This window comes from Pelophylax lessonae (genome assembly GCF_965119305.1).
Source record: "Pelophylax lessonae genome assembly, chromosome: 9".
NCBI lineage: Eukaryota > Metazoa > Chordata > Amphibia > Anura > Ranidae > Pelophylax > Pelophylax lessonae.
The window spans coordinates 29,073,989-29,090,923 of NC_138776.1; the positions used below are offsets into that span (position 1 = coordinate 29,073,989).

At 46.1% G+C, this 16,935-nt stretch overlaps 1 protein-coding gene across 1 annotated transcript; it reads right to left on the reverse strand.

The window, feature by feature from the left end:
* Positions 1 to 9,972: 9,972 nt before the first annotated feature.
* On the reverse strand, positions 9,973 to 10,932 carry LOC309564183 (olfactory receptor 1J21-like; the record flags this gene model as incomplete). Its single annotated transcript, XM_082268815.1, has 1 exon — positions 9,973 to 10,932. The coding sequence occupies one exon, from the start codon at positions 10,930 to 10,932 to the stop codon at positions 9,973 to 9,975; it is 960 nt and encodes a 319-aa protein (XP_082124941.1).
* Between the last annotated feature and the right edge of the window lie 6,003 nt (positions 10,933 to 16,935).

The following is a 16,935-nucleotide window of genomic DNA, read 5'->3' on the forward strand; positions in this document are numbered from 1 at the left end:
TACCAACTGAAGCACGGCGTGGCATCTTTTCACCTGACTGCTTGCGTAGCCCCTTGAACGCTTAGGAAGCACTGCTGCTTCAGAGGACAATTCAGCAGAATAGAACATGGAGGAAGAAGAGGAGCTGAGGGTGTCGTTAACTAAGTATTGACACTCCCAGCGATTTGCATATGGTAGTGTGAATGGCCAGCGAGTTGAGTGCGATGCGGGAACCCGCAGTGGATTCGCAGGGTTCCTGCATTGCATATATGTGAACCGGGACTTATACTGCTTGTATTGATACGGGGTAAACTCCCCGGGTTATCTTTGTTCATTCAAAGTTACCCTCTGTATATTGCATAACTCCAATAAAATATGTTTAAAAAAGGAGAGAATGAGGACAGACTGGTAACCTTCTCCATATATTTTGGTCCTGTAACAAGCTTCAGCTACTGGAAGAAAATTTTTCTATTATTTCAAAAGTCACAGGGATCCTGCCAAAACCTCACCCTGCTTAGCTATACTTCATATAGGTGTAGGATCCTCCTAGGTAGTTGCTAGTGTGAGACTATAGTTTTGAGCTCTGTCTGCTTACCAGAGGGGCTGCAGGTAAATCTATTTTGCTTTTTGCCTACCAGAGAGCAGGATCTGTTAGTGAGGTCTGCTCATTGTGCTCAGTATGCAATTCATTGTGTCTAGAGTGTTTCACGCTGGTCCAATAGGGAGGCATGTTGGACAGTGGGATGAAATCTGACGGGTGCATAGGCTTTTGATACAGTCCTGATGATTGGTAGAGGGCAGATCACCTCGGTGCATTCTGGGATACTGTATAAAAGCTAGGAGCTTATGTGAGAAAACTCATATCATGCACAACTCCAGTGTCAGGGATGACAATCTCTGCAGTTGGAAAGCAGACAATGTCAGAATACCAATAAGTCTGACAACATGTTTCGGGAGACAAGCTCCCTTCCTCAGAGCCCTGATCTTACCATCATGGAGTCGGTCTGGGATGACATGAAGAGACAGAAGGGTTTGAGGCAGTCGACATCAGTAGCAGACTGGCAACTTTCAGCCCAGGGGGCAAGTGCAAACCAGAGACCCATGGTGCAGTGACTCAGCCCTCTTCCCACTTTCCTTTACCCCCCTCCCACTCTCCCAATCCATCCCCCTGACCCCCATTTCAAGCTGAAGCCCTGCTCCAGATACTCTCTACTTACCGGCTGAATCCAGGTTCCCGACCTGGCCAGCAGGGGGAGGTTGAGGGGAGCTGGGACAGCTCGGTTGGGGCTGGCCAGGGCAGAAGAGTCTCCAGTAGGGCATGGAACTGGCCTCTGCTCAGACACAGTTTACACCATCCATGCTGGGGGTGGGCTGACACTCTGTCCTTGTCTTCAAACCGCACTCAGTAGGTCAGCGGTGGGGACTTTTTACTTCTCTTCACCAGGAATCCTTTAGGCATATCTGTGGTAGGAGTGGTGCAGCCTTTTTACAGAGCATCAGAGAGACCCAGGGGGCAATTGCCCCCCTGCCCCCTGGCCTGGTCCTCCCCTGGCTGACATCCACAGAAGATCTGTGCTTAGTTCTGCAAGGTGTTTGGAACAACCTACCTGCTGAATGCCTTCAAACACTGTGTTCAAGTCTACCTAGAAAAATTGATGTCAATCTGAAGGCAAAGGGTGGTCACACCAAATATTGATTTAATTTGGATCTCTCTTCTGTTCATTTACTTTCTATTTTTTTATTTGATAAAAATAAAACTATTAACACTTTTATTTCTGAAGGCATATTTTTTTTTTTACAGTATTTTTTCATACCTGCCTAAGACTTTTGCACAATACTGTATATCCGGAGTCTATGAAAGAACCCCCCATAGATTTCTCTGAGGGAGAACCGTCTAAAATATAATATAAATAAAATGTGTAGCCTGTAGCAAAAGCAAAGTAAATCCTTGAAAATTCATTCTTTTTTTATTCCAAATATTGCACTGAAGCATGTTTAACCGCTTGCCAACCACCTGCCGCATATATACTGCAGCAGGCTGGCTCAGCTGCGCGAATTGACGTATGGGTACCTTGGTTCATGGGAGTGGTGCTGGGGGGCCGCCGGCTGCACGCTCCTGCCCCCACTAGGCAGCCAGGATGCTGATCCAGGGGGCCGGTGGCCGCGATCACTCCCCGCTGAGAGAGAAGGACGGTCTACTTTGTAAACACAGCCAACCGTTCTTCTCTTTGAAATTAACACAGAGCGCCTGTGATCCTTCTATATAGGATCACAGGTCTCTATGGTCATTTCACAAGCCCCTCCCCCATACAGTTAGAACACACTCCCATAGGTTCACGCTTTACTCTTTGATCACCACTGTGTTAACCCCTTTCCTGCCAGTATCATTATTACAGTAACAGTGCATATTTTTAGCACTAATTACTGTAGTAATGTCACTGGTACCCTTAAAAGTGTCAAAAATGTCAGTTAGGGGGTCCAATCTGTCCGCCGCAATGTCGCAGTCCCGCTAAAAATCGCAGATCGCCGCCATTACTAGTAAAATAAATAAATAAAGAAATAAATAAATAAAAATGACATAAATCTATCCCTTAGTTTGTAGACACGATAACTTTTGTGCAAACCAATCAACATAAACTTATTGCGTTGTTTTTTTTACCAAAAATATGTAGCAGAATACAAATTGGCCCAAAAGGATGAAAAAAAAATTTAAATTTTTTAATTTTTTTTTGTTGGGAATGTTATATACCAGAATGTGAAAAATATTGTTTATTTTTTTCAGAATTGTCGCTCTTTTTTTTTGTTTATAGCGCAAAAAAAAAAAAAAAAAAAAAAAAATCACACAGATGATCAAATACCACCAAAAGAAAGCTCTATTTGTGGGAGAAAAAGGACATCAATTTTATTTGGGTACAGCGTCGCACGACCACGCAATTTTCCCTTAAAGTAGGGAGCAGAAAAAACTACTTGCGCTAATGAAATAATTAACACCAATATGGTTACGCTCCTATCACACCTATATATGTCTAGGTGTGTATATACAGTACATATAAGTATGTGTGTATATATACACCTGTATACACAAGTTCAGATGTTTTGCCTGCCTCCAAAGAACCCAAAAAAATCCCAAAAAAACGCTAGCGTCAAAAAAAAAACGCCCAGGTGTGTTGTTGCAGGCATTTTTTGGGGGTTTTTGGAGGCAGGCAAAACATCTGAACTTGTGTATACGGGTATATATACCACTATACACAAGTTCAGATGTTTTGCCTGCCTCTAAAGAATTCAAAAAAATGCCCAAAAAAACGCCTGCTACTAAAACTGGCAAGGTGTGAAAAGCGAGAAGCCATTAACCTGTTCTATAATTGCACTAATACAAATTATCTTTTTTTTATGGTTCTGGACATGCTACAGAGCTGAAACTTCACAGGTACACCTTTTAGACCCACCAGACACAAAAGCACACAAAAAAGAGTTCTTAAAAATTGTAATTTTTGATAGAGAGCCAATTATTGAAAAAATAAAAAAAAAATAATAAAAAAAAAAATTTCTTTGGATTTAGTGTCTGGGGGGGGGGGGGGGGTCTAAGTGTACCTGTGAAGTTTCAGCTCTGTAGCATGTCCAGAACCATAAAAAAAAAAAAGATTGTTTGCATTAGAACACTTATAGAACAGGTTAGTGGCTTCTTGCTTTTTACACCTTGCCGGTTTAGTAGCAAGCGTTTTTTTGGGCATTTGTTGGGTTCTTTGGAGTCAGGAAAAACATCTGAACTTGTGTATAGTGGTATATATACCCGTATACACAAGTTCAGATGTTTTTCCTGCCTCCAAAAACCCCAAAAAATGCCCAAAAAAACACCTGCTATTAAACCGGCAAGGTGTGAAAAGCAAGAAGCCACTAACCTGTTCTATAAGTGACAAAATACAAACAATCTTTTTTTTTTTGTATGGTTCTGGACATGCTACAGAGCTGAAACTTCACAGGTACACTTTTAGACCCCCCAGATACTAAATCCAAAGACATTTTTTTATTTTTTTTATTTATTTATTTTTTTAAATTTTTCCAATAATTGGCTCTCTATCAAAAATGACAATTTTTAAGAACTTTTTTTGTGTGATTAATAGTCCCTGGGGTTTGACCCAGAACCCTAGGACTTTTTAGGGGCATTTATTGGGCTTTAGGGCTTCAAAATGGTGTTTTTTGATTACCGAAGTTCGGGTCCCATTGATTTCAACGGGGTTCTGAAATCCGGGCCGAACTTTCGGGAAGTTCGGATGTTCTGGCCGAACCGAACTTTTGAAAAGTTCGATCATCCCTAGCTACCACGACAAGGTAGACTCTTTTGAGCACGACCCTTCACTAACACTAACTTCACTACCTTTTCAAGGCATTCCCAATCTATACTCCCCTAGCAAATCTAAGAGACAGCCCAATCCAGCAAAGAGACATCCCAATCCAGCAAAGACATCCCCATATAGCCAAGAGACAGCCCAATCCAGCAAAGACATCCCCATATAGCCAAGAGACAGCCCAATCCAGCAAAGGGACAGTCCAATCCAGCAAAGAGACAGCCCAATCCAGCAAAGATACAGTCACAGCACAGGCCCACATCCAGCAACATTGTCAATTAATTTACCATTGTGTAGCACCCTCCTAGGTACGTGCTAGAGAGTGAGTATAGTTTTTGGCCCTGTCTGCCTATCAGAGGAGCAGGAGGTAGATTCTACATTTTTCTCTGCTTAGCAGGGAGCGGGATCTGTGAGTTTGGTCTGCTCAATGTGCCCAGTGTGTAATTCATATTGTCCGGGGGAGTGTCCCCACTGTGCCCAATGGGGAGGCACATTGGACAGTGGAGGAAATCTGGCCAATGAGGACACAGGCTTTGATACAGTCCCAGGGATTGGCACAGATGGCTGTCGTGGTGCATTGCGGGGTGTGGTATAAATAGCCAGGGGCACAGATGCATGAGGACTTTGGTGGGAAGCAGAGTCTCAGTAGGTGGGTGACGGCTGCCTCATCTTCTGAAGCGGTTGGTGTGTGGCCACAGGCGCTTGGCCTGGTAAGCCAGAGGTGTGGAGCTAAGCCCTGAGGTCCAGGAGAGCTGATTGGAGGAGTTTAGGCACTGCCAGAATCTGGAAAGCAGTTTCATGAGTACAGAGGATCTTGACTAAGGGTCTGCCCAGGAAGGGGACCACTCCGGAGTAGTGTAGTCAGTGGACGGGTGTCAGCTGGAGGAAAATGGGTACTAGGTGTGTGCCCTGAAGAGAAATACATTAAGAAACATTTACCTCAGATTCATCCAGTGGCAGGATGAAGTAGCAGACTTGCCGCATCCTCAAGTTAGAAGTCCTCAGAATTGTGAATAGTTCAAGCGATGGAGTATCCCACTCATCCCTTCTCCCACCCCAATATAAAATAAAAACAACAAATGATTCTAACTGTGGGGGGGCGTGGCTTGTGAAATTACCATAGAGACGTGTGATCCTATATAGAAGGATCACAGGGGCTCTGTGATCATTCCAGAGAGAAGAACGGTCAGCTGAGTTTACAACAGCTGACCGTTCTTTTCTCTCAGCGGGGAGCGATCGCAGGTGTCAGGCAGCAATCAGAGCCACCTGACCAATGCAACGCCGGTGGCATGCGCCCACCCCCTGGCTTCCCGTGCGCGACCGACGTTGACCTATGTCGGTTTGCGCAGGAGAGCCACCCTGACGTAATAAATAGGCGGCAGGTGGTTGGGAAGTGATTACCAATGTTTGTAGCCATTCCATGAGCATGCACAATTTTGAAGCATGACATATTAGGTATCAATTTACTCAGTGTAACATTACCTTTTTACATTATAGTAAAAAATTGGGCTAACTTTACTGTTCTCTTATTTTTTAATTTAAAACATTGTATTTTTTTTCCCAAAAAATTGTGTTTGTAAGACCTCTGCGCAAATACGGTGTGACATAAAGTATTGCATCAATCTCCATTTTATTTTATTTTTTTTTCCATAAAAAGCCTCCATTTTATTCTCTAGGGTCTCTGCTAAAAGAAAAAAAAAAAAAAAAAAAAAAAATATATATATATATATATATATATATATATATATATATATATATAATGTTTGGGGGGTTCTAAGTAATTTTCTATCAAAAAATATTGATTTTAACTTGTAAACAAGTGTCAGAAATAGGCCTGGTTCAGACGTGGTTAAACTGAACAGGTTTTTTTTTACAAGGCGGGGGTTTACTTTAAGCATTGGGACAGCCATCCCAAATAATCCCCATGTTATGCCTAGTATTTATCATATCTTTGCTCATCAGCTATTTCTAGCGACCATAATGAGGTATTTTTTCTGAAATACTTAATTCAGGAAAGTACCACATTATGGCCACTAGATGGAGCTGATGTTCATAGGAAGTAAAATTATTAGGCAAAATGCTTGAGACATTTAGACCTCATGCACTCTGGATGTTATAAAAATGGCAGTAGCTTTGTAGTGAGTTTTTCAGCCTTTTTTAGCTTTTTTGCATTGGAGTTTTTGAGTTTTTTTCAGCGTTTTTTGACGTTTTTAGCTAAAAATCACCACTCTGCTGTTTTAGTAACTCTGAATTTCCCACAATGCAATGCTTGCCAGAGATGCATGTGATAAGATTTAGGTGTGGGGAAAAAAGGGTCCTAAAACATTTTGGTGCAAATGTGGGCCCTTTTATTCCCATGTGATCACCCATGTGATGCGATTCTGTCAAGCTCACTGCATTTTGCAATCTGTTTCGGGGTGTAGTTCATGGAACATTAAGTCCCCATTCACATCGGGCAGATTTGACGTGCCAAATCAGTTTCCTTATTGCCGGCAACGTCACCATCCGAATTGGTGCAATCCTGACTTTGTGGCGCCGCACCGATTCCTATAAGTAGTTTCTGCACTACTTTTGGCGACTTCAGGGCGATTTCAATAGACGTCTGTGCATGAACCTGTGCAGATGTCTGTCAAATCGCCCGCCGAAGTCACACTGACAATCTGCGAATTTGAAATCGTGGGCGTTCAGCTGAATGATTTCAAACCCGCCCTCAGTGTGAACCGGTTCCGTTACCGGCAGTAGGCTCCGATTTGACAAGTGATTCAACATGACAAATCGCATGCCAATTCGGCACAAAGTCAACGGGGGCTTCATGTTCCATGAATGATACCCCAAAACAGATTGTAAAATGCAGTGCCCTTGCTAGAATCGCATCGCATGGGTGTTCACCCATGCAATGTGATTAGGTGTGGGAAAAAAAGGGTCCTACAACATTTTTGTTGCAAATCAACTCGGTAAAGGAGGAGAGCATATTTAAAAGAAGAAAAACTACCACAAGAGGACACAGTTTTAAATTAGAGGGGCAAAGGTTTAAAAGTAATATGAGGAAGTATTACTTTACTGAGAGAGTAGTGGATGCATGGAATAACCTTCCTGCAGAAGTGGTAGCTGCAAATACAGTGAAGGAGTTTAAGCATGCATGGGATAGGCATAAGGCTATCCTTCATACAAGATAGGGCCAGGGACTATTCATAGGATTCAGATATATTGGGCAGACTAGATGGGCCAAATGGTTCTTATCTGCCGACACATTCTATGTTTCTATGTTAAATGTGATGCAATTTGAGCCATACAAAATATATGGCTCAAATCGCATTGCACAGATATCACATGTGATGTGCACAGGAATGCGGTGCGTTTTTGGTGCAAATCACATGCGGTGTTCAGCATGCACCAGTTTGACCCCAGGCTATGTTCCATCGACGACATCTCCAAACACAAACCAGGCTTAAAAAAAGCAATAGAATCAAAAACGTCAAAAAAACGCTATTTAGCAGCATTTTTTGGCATTTATTGACGTTAGAGCGTCTTTACAGCTGAAAAACGCAACTAAAACCCACTAGTTTTTTTTTTTTTTTACAGCCAGAAACTGCCCCTGTCAAAAACTGCTCATAACAGCCTATGTGTGCATGGAGACATAGGAGAACATGCTGGGGAGACATAGGAGAACATGCCGGGGAGACATAGGAGAACATTCTGGGGAGACATGGGAGAACATGCTTGGGAGACATAGGAGAACATGCTGGGGAAACATAGGAGAACATGCTGGGGAGACATAGGAGAACATGACGGGGAGACATAGGAGAACATGCTGGGGAGACATGCTGGGGGGGACATAGGAGAACATGCTGGGAGACATAGGAGAACATACTGGGGAGACATAGGAGAACATTTAGGGAGACATAGGATAACATGCTGGGGAGACATAGGAGAACATGCTGGGGAGACATAGGAGAACATGCTGGGGGGACATAGGAGAACATGCTGGGGAGACATAGGAGAACATGCTGGGGAGACATAGGAGAACATGCTGGGGAGACATAGGAGAACATGCTGGGGAGACATAGGAGAACATTTAGGGAGACATAGGATAACATGCTGGGGAGACAAAGGAGAACATACTGGGGAGACATAGGAGAACATATTGGGGGAACATAGGAGAACATGCTGGGGAGACATAGTAGAACATGCTGGGGAGACATAGGAGAACATGCTGGGGAGACATAGTAGAACATGCTGGGGAGACATAGGAGAACATGCTGGGGAGACATAGGAGAACATACTGGGGAGACATAGGAGAACATACTGGGGAGACATAGCAGAACATGCTGGGGGGACATAGGAGAACATTTAGGGAGACATAGGATAACATGCTGGGGAGACAAAGGAGAACATACTGGGGAGACATAGGAGAACATATTGGGGGAACATAGGAGAACATGCTGGGGAGACATAGTAGAACATGCTGGGGAGACATAGGAGAACATGCTGGGGAGACATAGGAGAACATACTGGGGAGACATAGGAGAACATACTGGGGAGACATAGGAGAACATGCTGGGGAGACATAGGAGAACATGCTGGGGAGACATAGGAGAACATGCTGGGGAGACATAGGAGAACATGCTGGGGAGACATAGGAGAACATGCCGGGGGAGACATAGGAGAACATGCTGGGGAGACATAGGAGAACATGCTGGGGAGACATAGGAGAACATACTGGGGAGACATAGGAGAACATGCTGGGGAGACATAGGAGAACATGCTGGGGAGACATAGGAGAACATGCTGGGGAGACATAGGAGAACATGCTGGGGAGACATAGGAGAACATGCTGTGGAGACATAGGAGAACATGCCGGAGGAGACATAGGAGAACATGCTGGGGGGACATAGGAGAACATGCTGGGGGAGACATAGGAGAACATGCTGGGAAGACATAGGAGAACATGCTGGGGAGACATAGGAGAACATGCTGGGGAGACATAGGAGAACATGCTGTGGAGACATAGGAGAACATGCCGGGGGAGACATAGGAGAACATGCTGGGGGGACATAGGAGAACATGCTGGGGGAGACATAGGAGAACATGCTGGGGAGACGTAGGAGAACATGCTAGGGAGACATAGGAGAACATGCTGGGGAGACATAGGAGAACATGCTGGGGGGACATAGGAGAACATGCTGGGGGGACATAGGAGAACATGCTGGGGGGACATAGGAGAACATACTGGGGAGACATAGGAGAACATGCTGGGGGGACATAGGAGAACATACTGGGGAGACATAGGAGAACATGCTGGGGAGACATAGGAGAACATGCTGGGGAGACATAGGAGAACATGCTGAGGAGACATAGGAGAACATGCTGGGGAGACATAGGAGAACATGCTGGGGAGACATAGGAGAACATGCTGGGGAGACATAGGAGAACATGCTGGAGAGACATAGGTGAACATGCCGGGGAGACATAGGAGAACACGCTGGGGGGACATAGGAGAACATGCTGGGGGGACACAGGAGAACATGCTGGGGAGTTTATTGGCTGCAGAAAAAAATGTCTGACGCCAAAAACAGCCACTGTAAAAACATCCCGTGTACATGAGTCCTTACACTCCTATGCGTGTAGTACCAATAAAAATGATGATTTATGTTTTGACAAACAATTGTATGATAACCAAATATTGCTCCTTTGTTACATTTCTTATAGCTCTCAAAATATCTTTGTTCCTCAAACTGTAGACAAACGGGTTGAGCATTGGAACCACAGCCGCGAACAGCAAAGACAACAGCTTGTCCAGTTCCTTGGACTGTTCGGATTCTGGTTTTGCGTAGAATATAATAATTGGCCCATAGAACAACATCACGGCGATGAGGTGGGAGGTGCAGCTGGAAAAGGCTTTACGTTGCCCCTTCAAAGACTTAATATTTAGTATGGTGGAGATAATGAACACATAGGAGATGATAATCAGCAAAAATGGCGTAGATGCCAAAAATATATCCTGAAATACCATAAGCAAGTTCCCACTTGTAACATCGCTAGAGGTAATAACGTACAACGTTTTTCGTTCACAAAAGAAATGGTCAACGTTTTGGGTGAAGCAGAAGGACAACAAAGATGTAACTGATGCGTCAACGGTTGCGTTAATAGCAGCAATCAGCCAAGAACCCAGAGCCAATAAAATGTAGACATCTTTACTCATGATTAAAGTATATTGTAACGGTTTACAGACTGCCACATATCGGTCATAGGACATGGAGGTCAACACAAAAATATCACACACGGCTGAAAAGGAGAAGAAGTACACCTGGGTCATACAAGCAGAGAAAGACATCCGGTTGTCCTGTGTTAGGAGTATGGAGAGAAGCTTTGGAAGAGTAACTGAAACATATATAACATCACTAATAGCAAGATTACTCAAGAAGAAATACATTGGAGTATGGAGCTGGGGAACCAGACACACCAATAGAGCAATGGTCAAGTTTCCAAGAACGGTCGTCAGATACATCAATAGAACTCCAACCATGATAAGACATTGTCCAGTTTTATTGGTGGAAAATGCTAAAATATGGAACACAATTTCCGTAATGTTTGAGCATTCTTCCATCTTCCCTGCCTGGTAAAAAGAGTCAATCAGTTGGTCAATAGTCTGCAATGGTTTGCATCTTTAGCAGACAAATGATGGCGGGTGGGATTCAATCTCATTCTGGGACGATGTCTCACCACGGGGGCTCGCTCCTTAGGACACGGCGTGACCCTGATCTCGGTAAAGAGCCAATGACACTCAGCTGTGTCCAATCACAGCTGATCACATGTAAACAAGGAAGTGCCGGTAATCGGCTCTCCTCGCCTCACACTGACAGAGTGTGAGGAGAGGAGAGCCAATCAGTGACATTTCCTAACAGGGGAGACCTTTACAGATAATCAGAGCACTGATTATCAGTGCAGCCCCAACACTGACCAGCAGTAATGCCAGTCTGTGCCCAGAAGTGATGCCTTTCAGTGCCTGCTCATCAGTGCCACCCATCAGTGCTGCCTATTAGTGCAGTCCATCATTACCCATAAGTGCCGCCAATAAGCCCCCGTTCACATTGGGCCCATCAGTTCAATCAGTGCCCATCAGTGCTCTTCAGTGCCACCTATCAGTGCCCATCAGTGCTGCCTATCAGTGCAGTCTATCAGTACCCATAAGTGCCGCCTATCAGTGTCCATCAGTGCTCTTCAGTGCCACCTATCAGTGCTTATCAGTGCTGCCTGTCAGTGCAGTCTATCATTACCCATAAGTGCCGCCAATCAGTGCCCATCAGTGCTCTTCAGTGTCACCTATCAGTGCTGCCTATCAGTGCAGTCCATCATTACCCATAAGTGCCGCCAATAAGTGGCCATCAGTGCTCTTCAGTGCCACCTATCAGTGCCCATCAGTGCTGCCTATCAGTGCAGTCTATCATTACCCATAAGTGCCACCTATCAGTGCCCATCAGTGTTCTTCAGTGCCACCCATCAGTGCGGCATATTCATGCCTCCTCATCAGTTCCACATCATCAATGCCCATCAGTGCTGCCTCATAAGTTCCCATCAGTGCCCCCTAATCTGTGCCCATCAGTGCCGCCTCATCAGCGCACATGAGTGAAGGAGAAAAATTACTTATTTACAACATTTTCTGACAGAAAGAACATTTTTTTTTTTTTAATTTTCTGTCTATTTTTTTTTTTTTCAGCAAAAAGTAAAAACCCAGTGGTGATTGAATACCACCAAAAGTAAGCTCTATTTGTGTGAAAAAAGACTGAGAACTGAGTGAACAAAGACCACTGATTGCTCAGTTTTCGGTCTTCAGAGAGCAGAGAGCCAGTGACTGTCAGCCACCGGCTCTCTGCTCTGCCCCTCCAATGATCACTGGAGCTCTGGGCTGTGGAGCAGTGGGAGCGGCTGGCTCAGGCTCTCAGCGGCTTGAAAAAAAAAAACTGAAACATGTATGGCCAGAGTAAGGGTTGGATCTTGGATTCCCACCAGGTGATCCAGTCAGTAAGTTTTTTTTTTTTAACTTCCTGTAGCAGAACAACTGTCCAGCAAAAACAGCAGATAGAGGGTTGAGACAAACTATTTATCACTGACAGGGGTGCTTATAATAGTCAGCTTTTTTTGGTAAAGGAAAACTAAAGGCAAACCTTTTTTTATAGTTTTGGATAGAGTGGAGAGGGATTAGATTACCTGTCAGTTTTTATTTCTGTCTGTGCCCCCCAGGGGCGTTGCTAGGTGGGAAAAAGACCAGGGGCTTCAGCCCGAAGGTAAATTTGATAACCCCTCCCACATTTTAAAGGAAGTCCCACCCAAGCTCCTCCCACATTTAAAAGTACCGCCCAAGCTCCACCCAATGCCCCCCCTCAGTCAAGGGTCAGTCAAGGGGTGGTATGGAGAGAAGTACAGAGGGTCAGACATGAGGAGAAGAGAAGAGAATCAGACATGGAGAGAAGAGAAGAGAGGAGAGAAGAGAAAAGAGAAGAGAATCAGACATGGAGAGAAGAGAAGAGAGGAAAGGAAAGGGTCAGACATGGATAGGAGAAGAGAGGAAAGGGTCAGACATGGAGAGGAGAAGAGGAGAGGAGAGGGTCAGACATGGAGAAGAGGAGAGGGTCAGACATGGAGAGGAGAAGAGAAGAGGATCAGACATGGAGAAGAGGAGAAGAGGATCAGACATGGAGAGGAGAAGAGAAGAGGATCAGACATGGAGAGGAGAAGAGAAGAGGATCAGACATGGAGAGGAGAAGAGAAGAGGATCAGACATGGAGAGGAGAGGAAAGGGTCAGACATGGAGAGGAGAAGAGGAGAGGGTCAGACATGGAGAGGAGAGGAGAGGAGAGGAGAGGAGAGGAGAGGAAAGGGTCAGAAATGGAGAAGAGAGGAGGGGAGGAGAGGAGAAGAGAAAAGAGAAGAGAATCAGACATGGAGAGAAGAGAGGAGAGGAAAGGGTCAGACATGGATAGGAGAAGAGAGGAAAGGGTCAGACATGGAGAGGAGAGGAGAAGAGAAGAGGATCAGACATGGAGAGGAGAAGAGAGGAGAGGAAAGGGTTAAACATGGAGAGGAGAAGAGAGGAGAGGAAAGGGTGAGACATGGAGAGGAGAAGAGGAGAGGGTGAGACATGGAGAGGAGAAGAGGAGAGGGTCAGACATGGAGAAGAGGAGAGGAGAAGAGGAAAGGGTAAGACATGGAGAGGAGAAGAGGAGAGGGTCAGACACATAGAGGAGAAGGTCAGACATGGAGAGGAGAAGAGAAGAGGATCAGACATGGAGAGGAGAGGAGAAGAGAAGAGGATCAGACATGGAGAGGAGAGGAGAAGAGAAGAGGATCAGACATGGAGAGGAGAAGAGAAGAGGATCAGACATGGAGAGGAGAAGAGAGGAGAAGAGGAGAGTGTCAGACATGGAGAGAAGAGGAGAGTGTCAGACATGGGGAGGAGAAGAGGAGAGTGTCAGACATTGAGAGGAGAGGGTCAGACGAGGAAAGGAGAGGAAAGGGTCAGAAATGGAGAAGACAGGAGAGGGTCAGACATGGAGAGGAGAAGAGAGGAGAGGGTCAGACATGGAGAGGAGAAGAGAGGAGAGGGTCAGACATGGAGAGGAGAAGAGAGGAGAGGGTCAGACATGGAGAGGAGAAGAGAGGAGAGGGTCAGACATGGAGAGGAGAAGAGGAGAGGGTCAGACATGGAGAGGAGAAGAGGAGAGGTTCAGACATGGAGAGGAGAAGAGGAGAGGTTCAGACTTGGAGAGGAGAAGAGGAGAGGTTCAGACTTGGAGAGGAGAAAAGGAGAGGGACAGACATGGAGAGGAGAAGAGGAGAGGGTCAGACATGGAGAGGAGAAGAGGAGAGGGTCAGACATGGAGAGGAGAAGAGGAGAGGTTCAGACATGGAGAGGAGAAGAGGAAAGGGTCAGACTTGGAGAGGAGAAGAGGAGAGGATCAGACTTGGAGAGGAGAAGAGGAGAGGGTCAGACTTGGAGAGGAGAAGAGGAGAGGGTCAGACATGGAGAGGAGAAGGTCAGACATGGAGAGGAGAAGAGGAGAGGGTCAGACATGGAGAGGAGAGGGTCAGACATGGAGAGGAGAAGAGGAGAGGGTCAGACATGGAGAGGAGAAGAGGAGAGGGTCAGACATGGAGAGTAGAAGAGGAGAGGGTCAGACATGGAGAGGAGAAGAGGAGAGGGTCAGACATGGAGAGGAGAAGAGGAGAGGGTCAGAATGGAGAGGAGAAGAGGAGAGGGTCAGACATGGAGAGGAGAAGAGGAGAGGGTCAGACATGGAGAGGAGAAGAGGAGAGGGTCAGACATGGAGAGGAGAAGAGGAGAGGGTCAGATATGGAGAGGAGAAGAGGAGAGGAGAAGAGGAGAAGGTCAGACATGGAGAGGAGAAGAGGAGGGGTTCAGACATGGAGAGGAGAAGAGGAGAGGGTCAGACATGGAGAGGAGAAGAGGAGAGGGTCAGACATGGAGAGGAGAGGGTCAGACATGGAGAGGAGAAGAGGAGAGGGTCAGACATGGAGAGGAGAAGAGGAGAGGGTCAGACATGGAGAGGAGAAGAGGAGAGGGTCAGACATGGAGAGGAGAAGAGGAGAGGTTCAGACATGGAGAGGAGAAGAGGAGAGGTTCAGACTTGAAGAGGAGAGGTTCAGACTTGGAGAGGAGAAAAGGAGAGGGACAGACATGGAGAGGAGAAGAGGAGAGGGTCAGACATGGAGAGGAGAAGAGGAGAGGGTCAGACATGGAGAGGAGAAGAGGAGAGGTTCAGACATGGAGAGGAGAAGAGGAAAGGGTCAGACTTGGAGAGGAGAAGAGGAGAGGATCAGACTTGGAGAGGAGAAGAGGAGAGGGTCAGACTTGGAGAGGAGAAGAGGAGAGGGTCAGACATGGAGAGGAGAAGGTCAGACATGGAGAGGAGAAGAGGAGAGGGTCAGACATGGAGAGGAGAGGGTCAGACATGGAGAGGAGAAGAGGAGAGGGTCAGACATGGAGAGGAGAAGAGGAGAGGGTCAGACATGGAGAGTAGAAGAGGAGAGGGTCAGACATGGAGAGGAGAAGAGGAGAGGGTCAGACATGGAGAGGAGAAGAGGAGAGGGTCAGAATGGAGAGGAGAAGAGGAGAGGGTCAGACATGGAGAGGAGAAGAGGAGAGGGTCAGACATGGAGAGGAGAAGAGGAGAGGGTCAGACATGGAGAGGAGAAGAGGAGAGGGTCAGATATGGAGAGGAGAAGAGGAGAGGAGAAGAGGAGAAGGTCAGACATGGAGAGGAGAAGAGGAGGGGTTCAGACATGGAGAGGAGAAGAGGAGAGGGTCAGACATGGAGAGGAGAAGAGGAGAGGGTCAGACATGGAGAGGAGAGGGTCAGACATGGAGAGGAGAAGAGGAGAGGGTCAGACATGGAGAGGAGAAGAGGAGAGGGTCAGACATGGAGAGGAGAAGAGGAGAGGGTCAGACATGGAGAGGAGAAGAGGAGAGGGTCAGATATGGAGAGGAGAAGAGGAGAGGAGAAGAGGAGAGGTTCAGACATGGAGAGGAGAAGAGGAGAGGTTCAGACATGGAGAGGAGAAGAGGAGAAGGTCAGACATGGAGAGGAGAAGAGGAGGGGTTCAGACATGGAGAGGAGAAGAGGAGAGGGTCAGACATGGAGAGGAGAAGAGGAGAGGGTCAGACATGGAGAGGAGAAGAGGAGAGGGTCAGACATGGAGAGGAGAAGAGGAGAGGGTCAGACATGGAGAGGAGAGGGTCAGACATGGAGAGGAGAAGAGGAGAGGGTCAGACATGGAGAGGAGAGGGTCAGACATGGAGAGGAGAAGAGGAGAGGGTCAGACATGGAGAGGAGAAGAGGAGAGGGTCAGACATGGAGAGGAGAAGAGGAGAGGGTCAGATATGGAGAGGAGAAGAGGAGAGGAGAAGAGGAGAGGTTCAGACATGGAGAGGAGAAGAGGAGAAGGTAAGACATGGAGAGGAGAAGAGGAGGGGTTCAGACATGGAGAGGAGAAGAGGAGAGGTTCAGACATGGAGAGGAGAAGAGACCCCCCTACACTGACCTCCGTCACACTGACACCAACACTGACCCCCGCCACACTAACACCTACACTGACCTCTCCTACACTGACCCCCGCTACACTGACACATACACTGACCCCCGCCACATGACACCTACAAGGATGAAGGGAAACAAACCAATGCGCTACCTGAGGTAAGTGAAAAAGATGTGTGATATGAGTGTGTACAAAGAGTACCACAAACGGAACAGCAGCCAATTTTACTCGGTGTCTCCACCGTAAGATAAAAATGGGAAAAGAAAATAATTGGCGCAAATTCCTGGTACAGATGGATGAGTGGTGAATCAAATAATAAACAGAGTATCCAATCCAATGTGGAAGATAGTGTAGACAGATGATATATTCACTAAATCAATACAATAGTAGAGGTGTGGGGTACAGATGGATACACATGCACAAATCTGTACAAATACGTACAGATGGATAAATGTATAGATGAATCTAAACCTTATAGTGTTCAAAAGGTGTCAGTGGAGAATAATACAGATGTCAAAGATATAAATATAAATAGATGAATGCTCAAAGAAATATC